General features: G+C 39.4%; 1 protein-coding gene across 1 annotated transcript; it reads left to right on the top strand.

Moving 5' to 3' along the window:
* Positions 1-412: 412 nt before the first annotated feature.
* On the top strand, positions 413-19,931 carry WDR1 (WD repeat domain 1). Its single transcript, XM_041474805.1, has 15 exons — positions 413-647; positions 911-1,032; positions 4,901-4,991; positions 7,794-7,941; positions 9,351-9,531; positions 11,348-11,425; positions 12,199-12,279; positions 12,398-12,631; positions 13,431-13,518; positions 14,394-14,550; positions 15,178-15,265; positions 16,259-16,369; positions 16,842-17,015; positions 18,125-18,269; positions 18,558-19,931. The coding sequence occupies exons 1-15, from the start codon at positions 632-634 to the stop codon at positions 18,665-18,667; spliced, it is 1,824 nt and encodes a 607-aa protein (XP_041330739.1). The 5' UTR covers positions 413-631; the 3' UTR covers positions 18,668-19,931.
* The last annotated feature ends 968 nt before the right edge of the window (positions 19,932-20,899 follow it).

Genomic DNA, 20,899 nt, shown 5'->3' with positions numbered 1-20,899 from the left:
CCCATAGATATTCCCCCCTGCCCGCTGTCAGTTCCCGTGATCCCCACACACATCCTCCGTGCCCGCCGGTGGTTCCCGTGATCCCCACAGATATCCCCCCTGCCCGCTATCAGTTACCGTGATCCCCACAGACATCTCCCCTGCGCGCCGGTGGGTCCCGTGATCCCCACACACATCCCCGGTTCCCGCCGGTGGTTCCCGTGATCCCCACACACATCCCCGGTTCCCGCCGGTGGTTCCCGTGATCCCCACACACATCCCCCGAGCCCGCTATCAGTTACCGTGACCCCCACACATTCCCCCCTGCCCCCCGGGCGTTCCCGGGACAGGGCGGTGCCGGCGCGCGCAGCCCCGCCCTCGGCGGCCCCGCCGCCNGGGCCCGGCCGAGCCCACGGCATTTCCGGGGGAGGGCGCGCGGCGCGGGCTGGCGGGGAGCGGCGCGGCGCGGCGCGAGCAGAGTTGACTATATATGGTCAAAGGCAGCGGAGAGCGGCGCGCGGCGCGGGCGCTTCCTGGTTCGCGCCGCGGGGCCGAGCGGGGCTGAGCGGCGGCAGCGGAGCCACAGAGCCCGGCCCGGCCGCGCCCGCCGCCCTTCCCTGCCCGAGCCTGCCGCCCTAACAAGTGGGCGAAGATGCCGTACGAGATCAGTAAGCTGGCGGGGGCGCCGGGGCGGCGCGGTGCCGGGTGGGGACGGGGAGCCCCGCGGGCTGCGGACCCTCGTGCGGCCCCGCGGATGGCGCGGAGCCGGCGGCGCCGCAGCTCGCTGACAGCAACAAGTGACGGCGGCTGCCGGCAGGGCAGGGCGTGTGCCCGTAGCGGGGAGGCATTAAGCCCTTTCCTTATATTTTGATTTAAAAAAAAAATTATTATTATTATTTTTTATGCCCTTTCTTGTTTTATTTTTCTATAGAAAAAGTGTTCGCCAGCCTTCCACAGGTTGAACGAGGCGTTTCCAAAATTATTGGAGGTGATCCTAAGGGCAACAATTTTCTCTATACCAATGGAAAATGTGTCGTCATCAGAAACATTGATGTAATGTATCTTGATTTATTTTGTTTTTCTAGTGTGACGCTTTCGTGAAGTTTCATTTTGTCTCCCTGCCCCTCCTTTAACAGCCTGTGCTTCATTCAGTCTTGGCGATTTCAATCGAGGTCGCAGATCCGTGATCAGCAGCGGGGGAATAAGTAGAGTGCATGACTCAGGCATAAAACCATAGGCAGCGACTGTAAAAACATGTAGAAAATCTCGGTAAAATGTGCAATTCTTTCCGTCTTCGCATAGGACTTAAGAGATGAGAGACTGGTATATTCTGGTTGGCCCTGTTTATCTTCTTAGGTATCACTATTATGAAGTTGAGTGCTGTGTTTGCCTAATAAATGAACTCTTCCCTCTTTGCTGTTTGGGGCCCTTTTCCTGTCAGGGAAGCATGTAAATACTTGCAAACCTGTATCTTTAAACGTGTTATTCTTCAGCTTCTTTGCTCCCCAGCCAGCCCCAACTCCAAGAATCAAAACAGTTATGAATTGCTGGACTCCATGACGAGCTGGGTGCAAGTTCTCAGCACTGCTCACAGGGAATTTTGCTCATCGATTAAATATTAGAATGCCCCAGTTAATGTTTTCAGTAGTGTGGAGGTTTGGGTTTGTTTTTTTTTTCCTCTGGTGCTAACTAGAGAAATGTTAAGAGAGTTATTTGAATGAATTCTTTTCAAAGATGGCATCCCTTTGAAAAGTGTGGAGGAAGCATTGCATGTTTAGGCCACTGTCTTGCTATTGGTTTTTAAAAAATAAATTTTTTCAAAGTGATTGCTTGTTCTTTAGAAATCAAATTCTCCCCTAGGTTTACTTTCCTATTGCAGATTTGGCCTGCAGAAGGAAGGGCTGCAGGGGGAGGGGCAGGACATACCTCTGGAATTTTTAGGTCTCCACAACAATGGATTTGTTTATGGCTGCTCCTGTAAATCACCTTTGTAAACTGAGCTGTTTCCCTGTTTTACCTCATCATCCCCACTAAATTCAGTCATTTCTTCATTGTCATGCCATAATAGATAAGTGCTACTAATAACTTAATTCCTTGCAGATTTCTTGATTGCTATCAGTTTTAAATTCATCCACTTAAAACCAAAAGTAAGCTCACACTCTGGTTTCAGTGTGTCGCTGCAATGCCTTTGCAATAGTGTTTTGCTCTCGGTATCAAGAAAAGTTCGAGTTTCTGAAACCAGAAGCCCCAGTTAAACCCTGTAATGGCACTCAGTGTGATGAGAGAAGAGGGAAGAGCCACTCTCTGCTTACGTTACAGTTTCTGACCAAGTCATGAATGCTGACCTTCTCCCTTGTACTGTCATTAATGCTCTTCTGACCCTGTTTTGGAGGTTAAATCGGAAGAAAGCAATTTGCTTTACCTGAATCAGCTCACTGAGGATTAGGCCAGTCCAAATGGGAGCCCCAGCGTGAGCTGGGGGGTATGGGGGACACGGTGACCTGAGACCAGGCAAGGTGGGATTGTGGGAATTCACATTCAAACTGTTTAAACTCTCAAGGGAAGGTGAGAATGGAAGTCACGAATCCTTCGGGTTTATGGTGCAGTTCATGCTGATACGCAGATTTACCCAACTGACAAGGGGAGTTTGTTACTGTTAATAATTGACAGGCGACTACAGAATATATTGTAGCAGTAACACAAAAACTGACCAACGTCTCTGCTATGGCTTTTGTGTGGAGAATGCTGCAGTTTGTAACATGACTGGCAAGTGTGTCCACTCTTAGTTAAGATCTGTGCCTTCTTTGGGCCATATAGAAGCCTCTCTAATAGTTTGCAACAACAAACTGAAAATGCTGGGCGGGGGGGGGGTCTGTGTATAGTCCCTCCATGAGCAGTTCTCCAGTAAAATGGTTGTGCTCTAATTAAAAAAAACGGGTCATCAAAATGCAGTGATCACCTTTCTCCTTAAGTCTAAAGCTATCTAGCATTAGCTAATCAGATGAATGTAGCATTCAGGGTTAATGCTTGATCTCTGAGCATGATCTAGAGATTTCCTTAAAGTAGTTCTGGAGCAGTGCTGGAAAAGCTCTGTGAGAAAGACTAATGATATTTTTAAGGTTTCATACTTCATTAATATTTTATGTTCATGAGTCTAACACTACTTTGAAGCTTGGAACTGAAACTGCTCACTTTCATATGTGGCTCTGGTTTCAGTGTTTGACATAAGCCACATAAGCTTGCTGCTGGTTTGATCTAGGTACTACATTTGTCCCAGCTCACACTATAATTTTCTCCTTAAATATCATTTTAGAAGTGGTTTTTGGGGGTTGGGCCTGATACAAAAAAACATGCAAGTTAGAAAACTGACTTTACAAGTAGAAATAATACTACTGACTAAATAATGTACAGTTTGACAACCCTAACTTACTATCTGGTTTCTGGAATCTATCTAGCATATCTTAAATTTTGGTCTTTATCTTTCATGTAACCCTTTAAGTTAGTCTCTCAGCTTAGTTTCCTGGGCTCTTGGAGATTGTTGCTGTAAAATAGCACCTACCATGCCATGAATAGCAACATGCAGTGGGATGTGAGCTCCCTGACCGTGTAGGTGATGCAGATATAGAATTGGGAAAACATTGTCTTGTCTTGCTTAGATGAAATCCAGTTGGACACAAAATGAAGAGGGATGTGCATATAATGCATATAAGGCACTCAAGCAATGCATAAAAGCAGGAATGAAAAAGAGTTCCTTTTTGCATGAGCAAGCTGAATTCTGTCTCCTGAGATGTAACAGTACTGCAGCAGCAAGAACTCTTGTGAGCAGGAGACTGCTTTCTAACACAGAGCGGGTGTTTTAGTTTTTGCTGATTGGATGTCTGAGTCATACCATAACATCAGGTGGTTTTCTGGTTCAATTGAATAAATCTGTATTAATTATAGCAGTTAAAATGGAATTTTGTTTTGATCATATGAGTCAAATTTCTGGAGCTGGAGCAAACCTGTTAAGTGGTAGAAAAATATTTCTAAAGAGTAGCGTATTACTATTGTAGCATATGTACACTGTAATTGAGAGGGGTGCAGAATGACTTTTTTATACAACTAATTTGAAAGCAGTTTTTTGCCTTGATGTCAATTTTTTTTGGTTTTTGTGGTGCCTCTCTTGTATAATACTACTGATTCGCTGAGACACAGTTCATTTTATTGTCCAACCTGAAATATCTGAAATATGTCTGAATATCTGAATATTATGTCTGAAAACATAATTTAGACTATAGAGATAAAATTATGATGGAGTGGCAGTGAATTTCTTCCAGGATTCCTGTACAGCTCTTGATACCAGGTCTTCTGGCTTTTAAGCAGATTGCAATTATCAAGAAAGAGCAAGCCTAGCACATCTCATTGGTTATTGAATGATTTTGGGTACATGGTGATGATTAACAGCCACGTGTTGTGGTTGACTGCAGGCGTAAGTTTCATACTTGACTACAGTAGAATTTTAGATGTGTGCTGTGAAGCACAGCTCGTATTTAATATTCTACTTGAGTAACTGCTTCATCCCTGGGCTAGCTCTAAAGAAAGAGAGCCTGATGCTTGGCCTGTTATTTTGGAGAATGTTTTTCTACTGTTCAGCAGGTATTGGAGAAGAAAGGGTCCCAGCACTTCAGGCTTCCTTAAGAGGAGATCCTTTTTTGTGTCAGTTGTTAGAAAGTAGTGTGTTGCTTCAGTGGTACAGCAGTGTTCTGCAATGTGTACTGCACTTCTCACTTTTAGACAGTTCCCCAATTTAAGCTGGAAGGCAGGGTGTGAGAGAAAGGAGTGCAGGGAGAAATTATGAATTTTATTGTTGAATTTCTGATTTTCTTCTTTCAAAAATGAGGAAGTACTACTTTGTAACTTTTTTCTTTCCCCTTTAAAATAGAATCCTGCAATTGCTGACATCTACACTGAGCATGCCCACCAGGTTGTAGTTGCCAAGTATGCTCCTAGTGGATTCTACATAGCATCTGGAGGTATAGTATCCATGTGCATAAGATGTGTGGACAGAGCTGTTAAAGTTACTGGCAAAAGCATAGTTAACACTTCGTGTGTGTGTGGAATATGCAGTCAATGGGATGTGCTTGGGTGGACTTAGGTACACGTCTTCTGTCCTTGTTCCTCTAACGTCTTTCTCAGGCAGTGAGCTTAGTGACATTCTTGGTCTTTTTAAAATGTAGTATTTCAATAAAGAAAGAATCTGGAAATGAACCCTAAATACTTAGTGTGATGAAGACTTGTGTAAATGCAGCAGTGAAAAGTTATTTCTGAAATACAGAGCTGTTGTTTGTGATGTTGATAAACTTTGATTCTTTCTAGGCGGGGGGGGATTCTAAAACTGTGTACCGCTTTCTTTTCCCTTCTTCCTGGCCAAACTTGGTAACATTTATTACTTTTGTTACTTTTTAGCCTGAATTAAAAAAGCTTTCCTTGGCAAGTTAGCAGGTAAAGAGTCTGAGTCTTAGTTTCCATGTAATGCATAGGAATCAATAGTGTGAGGACATGTAACATGAATTTTTAAGCGTAATTTTTTTGTGTTATAGGAGTTTTTGACTACCAAAGAATGAAACAAACATTTTTTAATAGAAGCTTGTATCAAATAATTGATATTTTTTTCAGGAGGGTATACAGTGAAGAATATTGATAAATACAATACTGTAACTTGTATTACTTACAAAGACTTGCAGCTAAAATACAGAGATTTTTAAAAAATGCTTGCCATTGTCAATTAGAAGTGCTTCAGAAACACGTAATGTGCCCAAATAAATATATTTTCTAAGTAATATATCTGATAATAAAACATTCTGAGCCCCTTAGAAAGGAAGCACAGATTCCTGCAAAGGTCTTAGTGGAATGGGAGTTTCTCTTTCAGCAATTTCAAGGAAACTGTATTTTTTTAAGTGTAAAATGTCCTGTCCTTCTCAGTTTCCTTCATATCAGAAAGCTATATTAGAATTAGTATTTTTGGAGTACTGGGGAACCTTTAAGAACACTGATAGCAGAGCTTTTTTTTTTTTTTTTTTTTTTTTTCTCCTTTTTCTCACATTCTTGTCTGAAAGGGATCACAGCCAGGATTTTCTTGGCTCAGTCTTGTGTGTGGACCGTGTGTCAAATTGAATACCCTCTTAAAATCCAGTTTGCATTCTGTATTGTACAAACTTGGTGCTCTAGGTTTGTGCAGCACTTAATACTCAGAATAACTAATTTTTTCTTGTAGTCTTTTAGATTTCCAGTCCTTTGTAAAAGAACAGTAGTAGGTACTGTGCTAGGGAAGTATTTGGTTTATTTTTGTCATACTCAAGTGAAAGAGTTTAGGTTGCATTTTCCTTAAAAAGTGTCTTCTGTGTGTCATTTATAAATAGTTTTGTGATAGTGCTGAGTGATGGGGTCTGAAGATAGATGACCAGGCTGTTTAAGCTGTTTCTAAGTATAACATGCAAGATTCATTTCTCTGTCTATAAATCTGCATTAGCCATGCAGCCTGCATTAATACTTCATGTGCTTCATGAGACAGGCCTTTGGCATTATGCTTTTGGCTTTTATGGTAATTTCTCTTATTGCATTTGTAGCAGATGTAGTAATGGGAGATACTGCAAAGTTAAAGCTCTGTGTCTTATCTGTTAATAGATGGAGAAAACAATTAGATTGTAAAGTCCACATTAAAATTCTGCTTCAATAACAAATTCTCTCTGTAAAGTTTTGAATCTGTCATTTTAGCAGAAGTGAAGATGAGTCTATGACCAGGTCCCAAAGATGCAGGATGGCTGTGTGTTTAAATTGAATTGTAAAGATGCACCAGTAAATGGTGAACAGAATTTAAGCATTTTGCTGAGGTGAAAGATGCACATTTTAGCACGTGGTTTATTCTAAAACAGTGGCTTTTTTGAAGGGTACAATACACACAGACTTTGCTGTGTGGGCTTCATTAGAGATGTGTAAATTTGTCTGTGTATAGTACAGTTCCTCCGGTTACAATCCTGACAATCCTGCACCACAGTAATTGTTCTGAATAGCTCTTGGGTTTTACAGTACTCAGTGGAAACAGTGACCCAGGGAGCTTTCATTATCTTAAGTTTTAAATTGTTAACTGCTTGTGCCATGTCTGCTGCTTTTGACAGTACTGTTCCTGAATATTCTGTTGCATTCCTGTCTAGTATTCCAGATAGTGCAGGCATCCACACCATTAAGTGTGTACATGGTTCTGCATAGAAAAAGTACACTTATGTGTATGAATTGAGTTCTGTGAGCAGAAATTTCTTTGTACATTACACACGCCTGGTACTTGTATGCAAAACAGGTCTCATTTGAAGATACTAATTGTAGTGCATCAGCCACTGTCCACTGGACTGCTCCCTTCTTGTTACGTGTAGGGTGGCTTACTTCCCTGTGAAGGGTCAGTGAGCTGTCTTGTAGCTGCTGGGCAGGGGGGCTGGGCTGGCTTGTTCTTTGTGTAACAGATGCTTAACACATACCAGCTGATAACATTAAAGTTCCTATTCTCTTACTGTGGAGTTTTGTCTGCAAATGCTTTCTCAGTCTGTTGTATTTGGTGCTGCATGTCTTGAATCATAATACCTGGTTAAAAACCTAATTTGTTGAAAGGGATATAGGCTTCAGCATTCCTAAATAAAGAGATTTGTAGTAGTTGTAATGGGGTAAGGTAGTAGGTCCCTAGTACAAGTCTTCAGTGTAGCTGAAAATCTGTACTCTGGCAGATTGATGAGTCATGTGACTGAGTCATGCTGGAACAATAGTTATATTCTGTTTTATTATGGCAGATGTCTCTGGAAAGCTGAGAATCTGGGATACTACACAGAAGGAACACCTACTGAAGTATGAGTATCAGCCGTTTGCAGGAAAAATAAAGGACCTTGCATGGACCGAAGACAGCAAGAGAATTGCTGTGGTTGGAGAAGGAAGGGAAAAGTGAGTAATCCTTTTGTGTTTGTGTGTGTGTTTATACGTAGATACATGCATTTACTGTAAACCTCTGCATCCTAACAAAGCAAGTTCCTTGCAGAAAGCTTTTAATTCTTAGTGGGATGAAGTTCATTGCTTTTTCCCTGTCTTGACTTCAAGTTGTGCTGTTCTGCAGCAATATTTTCTATGTAGTGTTTGACAGCTTTAAATAAGTTGGAAAACACAGTTCTGTTACAATTGATTAGTTTAAAAATTGTATGGGACTTGTTTCTTAGAGGTAGGTCAGTATTACATTCAAGGATAGCTTTTTGGTGGATTTTTTTTTTTCATCAAATTCTGATAGGGTAGGAATGGGTAAACAAGATTTTTTTTCCCCTCTTCCTTCACTTATTGGACTCATGATCTTAGTCAATTGATTGAATAAGAGTTAAAAAAAAAAAAAAAAAGTGTCTGAATTTTCTCCTTTGGTAACATGTCTATATTTTTAGGTCTTATTATGTAGTTTAATGAAAGGACAACAAGCAGTTGTCCTTTACCTGACCAAATGAGATGCCAATTTAGGTTTGTGTCCTCCATTTAATGTTCAAAGACTGTCAGAACTTTTAAAGCATAGTACAGACCAGGTAATCTTATGCCTAAAGGGCTGAAAAGCATCGTGTGGTGCTGCTCCCTAGTCCTGCACCATTTTATAATCCTTGTCATGTATTGTGTCCTTGAAAGAGACTCTTTGTCCTCCATTGCTCCCTCTGCCTCATCTCCCCCTGGGTAGATACAATGTGAGTTTGCTCTCCTTCTTAAAAACATGACCAGCTTCCTATTAGGTGAATGCACTTTCAGTCTAGAATATTGTTGAAGGGATTCTAAAGAAGTCCTTTCAAATAACAATGCTCTGGCAGTTTAGTGCCTTGGTATTGGGGCTTTTTTAAAAGTGATTTAGAGCAAGAACTGTCAAAAAAGCTTTTAAAACTCTTCTTCCTTAAACCTTTAAGTAATAATATTTGTAAATTATTAGATGGTACCCAATCTAAGCTAAATAGATAACTGTGATCCAATGTCATTGTTATCCTAGCTTTCTGCAGTCTGTGTTGTGGCTAGGCAGATGGAGTAATTTACTGCTTTCTTTTATAAACCAACAGTCTTAGTGAGGAATGTACATTGGATCTCTGAATTTGAGAAGCTTTATATGCAAAACCTGGTTGTCCCCTTCAGCAAATGTCTCCTATTGAACATTAGAATCTCTCACCAGCAAGATCTCAAATAGCCTTCAGGGAACTATGATGCACTTGCATGAGATTAATGAGATGACCTAATTTCTTTTCTTTGAGTGCACTCAAATCTGCAGTTTGCAGATGTTCAAGGAGTTAATCTACGTGTAACTTCTATGAATTGTAGTTATTGTGTGCTTTTCTAACTAGATTTGGAGCAGTGTTCCTGTGGGATAGTGGCTCTTCGGTTGGGGAGATTACTGGGCACAATAAAGTGATCAACAGCGTGGACATGAAACAAACGAGACCGTATCGGCTGGCGACGGGCAGCGATGACAACTGCGCTGCCTTCTTTGAGGGACCGCCATTCAAGTTCAAGTTTACACTAAGCGTGAGTTGAAGTTTAGATGTGGCTCTGTTAAACTGTGCAGTTTCCACCAAGCTTGCAGGTCTTATCACAACTAGCTGTTAGAAGTTCTCAGTTCCCCCTTTGAAGCATAGCTGGTGTCAAGTGGCTTTCCTAAAACCATGTATAACTAAATGTTCGTGTCAGGCCAAGAAAGCCAAAATAAATAGTTGGTTAAAAAGAGAACCTGAAACAGTTTTTCCAATATTCTTTTTTCATTGTCACTAAGCTATGGAAGGGACGAAGTAGGCTGTTTTGTTGGCTCTGTTGATGCTTTCAGAGCTCTGTTTCCCCATGCGGATGTGTGTAGAATTTCTTGAAGCTTTCTATGGTGCATGATTCAAGAAATGTTCTGATTCTTAATGTAATTTTCCAATCTGATAAAGAGTGCTCAAATCTGAAATTCCAGGGCCACTTAGGGTGAGTGTAGATGTTTGAAACCATAACTTGACTTCTATTTCATGAATAGGTATGTAACTTGTGTGGTCAGTTTTCTGTTTCCTTTTAACTTTGTTTCTTATTCTACTTGTTACAATCTCTTACATGAAACAAAGGCTGGAACTACCACAGTGAAGGTATTCATTGTTGCTTAAGGCCAAAGAAAATAAAAAGGCACAAGCTTCTGCAGCTTTGATGGCAGGAGATCTCTTGCCTCAAAAAATTACTGTAAAGATACTGGATGTTATTGCAGTAGTAGATTCAAAATGTTTAGTTTGTGTTTTAGTTTTAAAAGCAGTGTAGTAGGCCTTTTATTTTCTTACACATGAGCCTTGAGTAGTCTTCATATGCTGACTTTAGTAAGGACTCCATTCCAATTCTAGAAAAGGAATTGTTTTGAGCTCTACGATCCAATGAAATGATGTAGTTGCCTAATATATTTCTGAACTTAAGCTGATACTTGCATTTTGCTAAGCTGGTTCTTTTAGAACTCTGAAGTCCAAATTGCTTACCAGTGCTGCTTAGACTGGTATGTGATGCAGTCTTCCTTTTAAAGTGATATTTGGGTTGATATATGGGATTCTGGTATGGGCTGTTACATGGTTTAAATTAGAGCCTGCAGTATCATCGGGGACAAAAAGGTATAGTTGGTGGAAGTAGGTTAGAACCTGCCTTCCATATTACTAAAAATAGTCTTCCAAATCTCTCTGCATGGGAGCTTTGGCCTCATTGTGGTGCTTCCCTATTTAACCTGTGTTTTTTAGTTTGCATGGTTTGAATAGTCTCCTACTTGTAAATAGTCTATTTGGGGAGCACACATCAGTCTTGCCTCATTACTTCACAGAACTACCACTAATGCAGTCTCCCAGGAACGGAATTTTAGAAAAATAGTGACTTGCTACTCCTCATGCCTGTGCTTTTTTTTTCCTTTTGCAATAACAAGGATAAAATACTCTTGGTGTGTATAAAACTCACTGTGCAATGAAGCAAGAGTTGAAATCTGGAGAATGTTGCAGAAGAAGTCAGTCACCAGTGGGGAAGAATCTCATCTCATGTTTGTAGGCTGCATCTGCCTTTTTACTACTTAGCCCTGAAACTGGGTAGTCATTCTTCTGCTTTGCACTGAGTTGTTTTAACTGCATCAGTAATGATGTCACAGTGTCTTCCCTGGACTGTTCTTGGCCCCATGATTCTCTTCAGATAGAGGCTAAACTTGGCTCATAACAATTCTCTACAGCAAGCATCTCCTACACAGCTAATTTATGGTTCATGTGTAAGAGAACTTCATTGTTACTAGATTGTCTTCTGTGTAAAATGGTCTGTTCATTTTTCGTTTGCTGATTTTTACTTTTTTTTTCTATAGGACCATACACGGTTTGTGAACTGTGTGAGGTTTTCTCCTGATGGGAACAGATTTGCTACAGCTAGTGCAGATGGGCAGGTAAAACAAGGAACTCTTTTAATACTGATTTTAGCATGAGATTTTCTTGTGCATTTTGGGAATAGGTTTAGTATTGTAAAATCCATGTTACTTCTTTTTTATGCCACAAGTTTAAACTTTTAACTATCCTCCTGTAAATCTGTAATAACTGATGGGTGGTAGTAACCAGACTATTCTTACTCAGTTTCTTTCCCCATTCCATCTTCCTAGCATCTTCTTACAGGTTATTTTGACAGGAACACATTGGACGTTTGGAATATGTGTGTTATGATCCTGAGAGGTCTAGGTGAAATAGTGAATTCAAAGATAGCAATCCACCTTCATATGTACTTCCTACTAATAAGGGCATTTTGGAATATGTGTGTTACGATCCTGAGAGGCCTAGGTGAAATAGTGAATTCAAGATAGCAATCCACCTTCATATGTACTTCCTACTAATAAGGGCAGGTTGACAATGACTCTTTTACCATAGGTAGCTTGTCCTTCTCAGGGGGTAGACTCCCATGACAGCAGTGCTAAGCAGCTGCCATCACAGTAGGAGGCAAAACTGTAACATTTTCCAGAATTTCAAATGTCTGGATCCAAAGTACAGGGGACATGCTGTGATTATTTGCAATTTTCGTCTCAGTTATTTAGTCTTAATTATTCAGTGCAGCATAGCTTGTGCTTCTCCTTAAAAAGGACTCTAGTGTATCAAAATATCCGATACTATATTGGAGTTTTTTCTATTACTGCTTTTCCCTTTAAGTTGTATGTGTTTGTGCTCTTTTAAGATTTTTGTCTATGATGGGAAGACTGGAGAGAAAGTGTGTGCTCTTGGTGGAGGCAAAGCACATGATGGAGGTATTTATGCTGTAAGTATCACTTCATTTGTGCAGATGATCCATAGTGTTTCATTACCCAGTTAATGAACTGCAAAGTCTTGGATTATGAAATGCATTTACTGTCTTGTGTTGACATTTGTTTTTACAGATTAGTTGGAGCCCTGACAGTAGTCAGTTGCTTTCTGCTTCTGGAGATAAAACTGCTAAAATCTGGGATGTTGGTGCTAATTCTGTTGTAAATACTTTTAACATGGGATCAAATGTGTTGGATCAGCAGCTGGGTTGCTTGTGGCAGAAAGACCATTTACTGACTATCTCCCTGTCTGGCTATATCAATTATTTGGACAAGAACAATCCAAATAAGCCTTTGCGTGTCATAAAGGTAGGTTAAAGTTCTGTTACTGCATGAGTTTCTGCAATAAATGACTCAGTGACTGAAGTTGTAAAGATGGAATAGTAGCTATTGAAAAATAGCTTTGTTAAATTAGCATTGCCAAATGAGCTGTATGTGACTGTTCCTTGAATTAAGAAATTACTCTTTACATGGGTGAAACTGTGCTTTGTGCCAATACCCGGACTGATTATTTAATTTTAATTAATGTTCTTAACTTATCTTTTGTTGCAGCTTTTGAGCATTTTTGCGATGAGAAAAGAAATACCGCATAGATTGAGATATCTCTGGTAGTTTTCTTTCTCCCAGAACTAGTGTATTGTGGACAAGGTGATTAGGGTTACCATGCAATTGAACTTTAATTTTAGGATTTAAAGAGTTCATTGACACTAGACTCTCATGGGAACTTGCATTTTTACATGAACTAGAAACAATGTCCCAGATTTTTGTCATCACTGCTATAATTCTGGAAGTTGGTTTGGGTACATGACCATATTTAGTCCTCTTCCCTGAATCATAAAGTGCCTGAAAAGCAGTGATGAAAAGGCTACAAAAGTATTTTGGCTCATCAGGCTAATAAGGACATCCATGGTCCTTATTGTTTCTCATCAAGGACATAGCAACAGCAGTTCTATAACAGTTAAATGACTATAAAATAGTGGCTTTTATACTGTGTGACTTCTAATGCTTGTAAATAGTTTATTTCCTGAATAACCTATCATTCTTCTCAAATAGGTGTATGTATGTGTTAAAAATTGCTTATCAGTAATTATTTACGTCCCATTCACAGGGTCATAGCAAATCAATTCAGTGTCTTACGGTGCACAAAAATGGTGGAAAGTCCTATATTTACTCTGGAAGTAATGATGGTCATATTAATATCCTTTGAATGATAGTGGTACTTGTTCTAGTCTTATAGTCTGATATGAGAACTCATTAGGAGAGGTGAAAAAAAAAGCTTTGCCAGAGACAAAGTTTATTGGACACAAGTGAATATTTTGTCTGCAGTTATTTTGCTTTCCCCCAATGCCTGTTTTAATGGCTGCCTTCACACTTTCCTGCTAAATATAAGCCAACTCTTAATTTTCAGTTGTTGCTTCTTCATGATAGGTAGCTTGATAGTATGGAGAAGCAAATAAATATATAAATTAGCCTCTTGTAACATCAAGAAAGAGCAATACATATTTTCCACTTATAACTTTCTGCATATTTTGTCATATTTCCAGCATTCTGAAGCTTATAGTTACAGCTAAAGTCCTTTTTCCTGCCTTTAAAATGGTGTCATGTTGGGATAAATGCTTATAAATATAGGTCCTGTTTCTTTTCAGACCTGCAATACAGTGTGAGTAGTTCACATGATGTTACCATATAACATGAGAGAAAGCCAGTGTTATTAGGGGTTCTATCTAAAATTCTTTAGAAAGTATTTCGTAGTCTCAGACTTAATGCTAATTACTCCAGTATTTGCTGCCGTTTGTGGTAGGTCACTTAGTTCACTACAGAACATCAGAGTTTCACTTAATAAATATTATAAGGTTACCCATGGAGCTTGTGGAGTCTCCATCCCTAGAGATACTCAAAACCTTACAGAACCCTGCAGCCCATTGTAGCTGACACCAATTTGAGCAGCAGGCTGGACTTAAACTCAAGAAGTCCCTTCTAACCATAGCTGTTCTCTCAATTATGTAACTTTTCATGGTGTGGAACCTGACTGCACCAGTATCTTCAAATGTTCCTTAATTCTACTATGCACATTATTGGGATTCTGAAACTGGAGAGAATGATGGCTTTTCTGGGAAAGGCCACACAAACCAGGTTTCTAGAATGGCAGTGGATGAAATGGACCAGCTGGTCACCTGCAGTATGGATGACACTGTGCGCTACACCAACCTTAGCAAGAGAGATTACAGGTTAGTTAAAATGTGGCCTTTTATTGCAGTGTAATTGTTTTACAGCAAGAGTGTTGTTGATTTTATATGGTAAATAAAAATGCTGGAGTTTATTTAGGTTTTATGTTACCGTGGAAACTGTAGAAATTATTACTGTACCAACCCTGTGCTTTTTTTCTGACAATGAGAAATGCATCCCAGGCTTTTCAATTTGTTTTATCCCTTCCATGGGTTAGATGAGAGAGACTGTCTTGTATTGGGTGACTTAATTAAGGGCTTTGGAAGGGTATCTGCTTTGTCATTCATAAATACTCAGGGATAGTGGAGATAAATTTGGTTAGGAGGAGTGGAACACTGTTTCTTCATGGAAACCAGAATTTAAAGAATCCTGTTAAGATAATCTAGTTAGTTTAAAAATTAAACTGTAGTATAGTAACATTGATTTCAAAGGTGAGCTACCTGATCAAGCTAGTAAAGTTTTAAACACAAACCAATAGCAAATTTTGTGGATTAGTAATTAAGTTGTGCATGTTCTTGATGATTAGTGGGTGATTATTTGAATGGGCAATTTGAAATAATGGTAGACATGGAATAATTTCTTCCTGTTTTGTCCTTCCTGCTTCTTCACCTTGGCACATCCTCGTCCAGTGGCCAGGATGCTGTGAAAATGGATGTTCAGCCAAAATGTTTAGCTGTGGGTCCTGGTGGTTATACTGTAGTTTTATGCATTGGACAAGTAAGTATTAACATGTGGATTATCAACTATTGCTGTGTTAATAATGCCATGTATGGTAACACTTAACTTAGTGTCATTACCTTGCACAGCTGCAGAATTTCCTAATAAGGCCTACAGGGAACATAATTCAGCAGGATGCTTGATAACCCTTGTCTTTTTGCATCCTGTACCAATTTCACATTTAAATTTCACAAAGTCCTTTGTGTGGATGCATCAGTATCTGTTATCAATACAGCTTTGTGCTGGAAGGCTAAACCTCAGAATCACACTCTTGCCAGATCTGTTCAGTGGCAGTTTTGGCAAAAGGATGTTTTTCTCATGCGTTTTATTTTTTTGCAATTAATCCTACTAACCAATTAACTAGTGCTGCTGTACAGCATAAGCAGCTCTAGCTCACTTGTTGCTAGTATGCAGATCACAGAAAACTGGAGACATTGCACTGAGGCTCTCTTGTATCAAAACATTATTAACTTCTGATGATTTATGCTTTCTGCATGGGTGCTGGTTTTGTTTGAGACATTTGATAGTGTTGTCCAAACCTGTTTACATGTGAAATAATCTCAGTTAACCATAACATGGAACTGGATAGGAAATAGCCTTTAAAGTTTAACACTGCAGCAATAACTTGCTACTAATTTGGTCCTGCCTCCCTCCCTTTAACAATTAACCAGGAAGGGAGTAAGCACTGCTAAAAATACTGGTTTCTCCATGTTTATTTCGTGTTCAAACCAAGTGAAGCAAAGCTGAAGGCAATGGAGAATGCATTGTAGTTTAGAACACATCAATACTGCAGTACAGCAGATTTGTTAGTCATCAGATGTAGTCATTTCTTCAATTTTTTTTTAAGAATGAAACTGTTCCCTTAAGATGAGAATATAATAAACACCAATAAACATCTGAGTAACTAGAGGGGATTTATATTTATGACTAAAGTAATAGTTTTATATTAGGTACTTTGAAGAGGGGTCTTAGTTTCTGGTTTTCTGCTTACAGATTGTCTTGATGAAAGATAAGAAAAAATGTTTTGCAATTGATGACCTTGGGTATGAGCCAGAAGCTGTAGCCATTCACCCCACAGGAAGTACAGCAGCAGTGGGAGGAGCGGTAAGGTTGCACTTCCTAAAACTGTACTACTTTGAACACTGGAGCAATTAACAGAAGTATTTAATAATAGTAGGTGTGTAGTGTTGCGAAATGGTAGGTGACAATTTGTAACAACATCAGTATTGTTGAAGTATGTGTATTTGTTCCTGGGCTTTCATTCCCTAGGTTCTGCCACAATTGTGACCTAAAGTCTATTTCGCTTCTTTTTTAATTTAATCTTTTTTTCCTGTATTTGCTGTTTTGAAATTGCCAAATTGTTTTTATCCAGTGTGCTCTTGGAAGTTGGCAGATTGGAAAAAACCCATTTTCTACACACTTGGTGGATTGTAGCCAGCATGAATGACTGCTTATCTAAACCTTTTCTTAACATAAACACTACCAGACAAAATTAATGCAAAAAGTTTCAGGAACTCCTCTTTGTATTGTAAAATGATTTTGCTACCTTTTCTCCTTCTTTGCTGTTAATTTGCAGGATGGGAATGTCCATTTGTATTCAATCCAAGGAACCTCTTTGAAAAGTGATGATAAGACTTTGGAAGCTAAAGGTCCTGTTACTGACCTGGCATATTCTCACGATGGTGCCTTTCTTGCAGTCTGTGATGCAAACAAAGTTGTCACTGTCTTTAGTGTTGCTGATGGCTACGCGGTAAGAGCAACTGTTGTAATGAGAGTTGTCTTTGTTTAAAAACAAACAGACTGACAGCTCATGTCTAGATCTGTTGTACTGAAAAACGTTGTAGCTGCTGAGGCTTAATTGTAAATCATTGTTGTAAATTTGATGTTTCTGTGACTGTCTGTTTACCTGCTATTTTGGGCTAGTACTGGTATTTGCAGCAGCCTGTGTGAACCCTCTGCAGACCGTAAGAATAGCTGAGGAAATGTGCAGCATGGGTTGGCTGCTGGGAGAGCACTGAAACCCATCTAGTAACAAATGCATAGTTAAAATAAGGAAGGAGCTGGATTCCCACAGACTAGCCATAGTTAAATACAAAAAGTTCCTTTGAATCTGCTGAACCAATAGTTTGTTAGTTTGGGATTTTTAGAGGAAATAACAAAATACATGACAGGTCTGTTTGGGAATTTGTGTGCATTTTTGTAAAATGAAATGTAGGCTCAGTTTGATAAGAATCATGCAATACAATAAAATTCAATTACATAAATAAAGCAGATTTGGCAATAAAATTCTGCTGGCTGTGGTATACAGTTCCATGGTAAGGACTAAGCTATGAAAGGGATATGCTGGGACAGGAAATCTTGCTTTATCTGCCAATCTACTGTCTTTTAAAAACCAAAAATTGGGCAATTTCCGCTTTTCAGTCAATGCATATCAGCCTGTAAACTTCTTAAACTTTGACTAAAACAACACTGAAGTAAAAACACAGGATGGCATTCCACAAACAACATTTCATTTTCCAAGTAAAAATTGAAATAATTTTGCCTTGTGAAACATTTGTGGGATTATTTTAGAAGCCTCTAAATTGCATATGCCCTTAACTTATCAAGCTTTCATAGAAAAAAGGCTTTGTGGTCTTTTTTACAAAGGGAATTTGTATTTTATTGGCCTACTAAGTATTTAAATAAATCACATAAAATGAAGCCACCGCTTGGTTTACTTAGTGCATCCATCTGCATCTGAGATGTACATTGTCTGGAGCCTTGCAGTAGCTTGTTCTGATGCTGCACGTTGAAAGCTAGTGATTTCCTGAAGCAGCTTTAACTATTGGAATAACCCTTGTCTCTCTAATTTTCAAATAGGAGCATAATGTCTTTTACGGACACCATGCAAAAGTTGTTTGCATTGCATGGTCACCAGACAACGAACACTTCGCTTCTGGAGGCATGGACATGATGGTGTATGTTTGGACTGTGAGTGATCCAGAGACCAGAGTCAAGATACCAGGTATGTTTTCTTCAGCATACTACTTTTGAAAGTTGTCAGTAGTTCTTGGGATCCAACGCTGTTTTGTAGACTAATGGTAGCAGCCTTTGAATGATCCCCAAGTAATCTAGCCTTTATGTTAATCTCCATCTAGCCACACCAGCTGGCATTCTTCTGTTACTTTCGTAGTAGTTTTAAAATCCAGTACTAGTATTTAATGCAACTAAAAATCATATTTGTAATGTGCTGAAGTTAGCTTGTCAACCCAGCCTTCCTAACTCTTTTCTGTTACTTTGCACTGCAATACAGATGCTCACAGACTACACCATGTAAGCGGCTTGGCGTGGTTGGATGAACATACTCTGGTAACAACATCCCACGATGCTTCTGTTAAAGAGTGGTCTATCTCCTACAATTGAAATAAGCCCCCTCTTTGGAAGGACCTAATCAGGGACTAGAACTACTGCAGTGGAACATAGCATTTCTTTTAAAAAATCTGTATTGGCCTCTGGGTCTGCTGTCATATCCTCATATCTTTACAGGGTGTTCATATCTGTAATTAAATGTACTTTGAAAGCTTTAGCGAATAACAGTTTGCACATGAAAAGCACTTAAATTATGTCTGGAGCTTAACCTTTGTGCTGAACATTCCAGAGGCAACAGCCAAACAAGTTGGTGTGCAAGGTTCAGGCGCGAAACATTCAAACTCAATCAGTTGTTCTTTTCTAACCAAGAAACGTAAGACTGTACAGCATGAGAGTAATACTTCTCATTTTTTCTAATTACAGAACATTTCTGTACTAACAGTCATAGTAAGAGTATTAGTTGTGGTCTGAAACCAATCAAGCTGTGTGCAGCTACTGTATATTGCTTTGCTTCTCTATACTGCACCAAACTGTTGCCTCAGATTTTCTCCTCCAGATAAGAAGATGGGGTACATACATAATAAACTTTTTATGTATTTCATGTCAAATCTTTGTGGTTTATTTTAAGGTGGAAGTGTGGGATTTTAATGTACTTACTGTTGTGGGTATAATGTTTACAAATAATCATTGTGGCAACTTGTTGCTTCAGAAACACAATTGTTACTTCCATGAATTAAGACTGTCTCGTCATTTCAGTGTCAGAGAAAAGAAATCATTCTGTTTTAAAGATTAAAGATATTTTCTGTTTGAAGGAAAAGCATGTTATTGTTTAAAAAATGCAGTACTTCTACCACCTTTTGGAAAATACAGGAATTAAACAAAGTGAAGTGTTGTTATGACTTAAAGTGATTTTTGAGAAGATGGTGTTTGCTCAGTAAGTTTTATGCCTTTGCATGTGCAGAACAGTTGCATGAAAGCGTTACCTCATGCGAAGAGATCCTGATGTTGTGTTTAGTTCCCTTCTCACACTCCACAATAGGTTTAAGTGATTTGAAGCTAGCGGTCAAACAAGGGTGGAGGAGGACACTCTGATGCAAAGTAGTAGGAAGATTTGTTACCATCTCTGATGGCCAAAAAGAGTTGTTGCTGTCTAGAACCTTGGAAGACTTAAAAAATTTTCTCTAAGTCTCTACCACCACCACCGTTCCAGTTGTCTTTGGATTTTATTAAGCTTTCCTTTCTGTGTGGACTCGTGTGTTTTTTTTTACCAATCATATTTCTAATGACACTAATTATACAGCAAATAAAATGCTTTTGCTGCTTCTCATACTGTGGCCTATTGCTCAATTGCTGAAAAAAGAAAAGCCGTATAAAAATTAAATGTTTGGTGAAACATCTTTTGAAATGGAAAAAAAATGTTAATTTCTTTTTAGGAGTGGTGATCAGAATGTCTCCTAGCCTGCAAACCAACATCTGTAGTGGAACAGTTGACATAGATTTTTATTTTTTTCTTCTAAGAAATGGGATATTTTGCACCTTGGTTTCTTTGTGTTTACTGTGTCTCTCTATTAGCAGTTTTGCATGTTGTTCTTACTAACAGTGCAAGGACAAGAGAAGTTTTGGAAAAGAGTGTATTTGATACTTAGTTTAAGATCCAAATAAGCACGGTTTTCTCAGTGCTTTACCCCTAAAACTTGTTCTGCTGTTGTATAGGGACTGGCACAGTAAGCAGTTCATCTGTTGTTCCTCAGTCAGATCTGGAAGAGTTGCTGTTGAATCCGCTCAGTGGGTTCCTGTGGTAGTTGAATCCCTGTCATTTAAGTAACTATAAGGGGGAAGGGAGGAGGAGATAAGCAGTTATCAGAGCTTGTGCACTATGCCTGAAAGGTGATGTGTAGGATGAGCTATTTTTTGATTCCTCGAAGCCCTTGTAGTACTGCTCCTGTGGAATGCCTGTTAGCTGGAAACCCTGCATTGAGTGTTTGGATGGCAGTGAGGGTGGCTGCTCGTGCTTCAGCTTCCACTGGATTTGTTTATTGGCATATGGCCTGAGCTTCTAATTCCTTAAGAGCTAATATGGTCTTTATAGTTGGCTAGCAAATCCTGACTAGAGAACTGAAAATATATTTTGCTGTTAGACCAAATGTCTTAGCACAGGTTCATTGTTGATGCAGTGTACACACACCACAAACTGATCTAAGGAGCCTGGCTGCTCTGAATCGCGCCCCTACATTACTTGTGTTTGCCCCATACTGCAAATATCTTGTGCTGAACTCAAACCCCTTG

This window comes from Pyrgilauda ruficollis, unplaced genomic scaffold (genome assembly GCF_017590135.1).
Source record: "Pyrgilauda ruficollis isolate IOZ18807 unplaced genomic scaffold, ASM1759013v1 scaffold1, whole genome shotgun sequence".
Classification (NCBI taxonomy): domain Eukaryota; kingdom Metazoa; phylum Chordata; class Aves; order Passeriformes; family Passeridae; genus Pyrgilauda; species Pyrgilauda ruficollis.
This window is presented reverse-complemented; position numbering and strand designations above follow the sequence as displayed.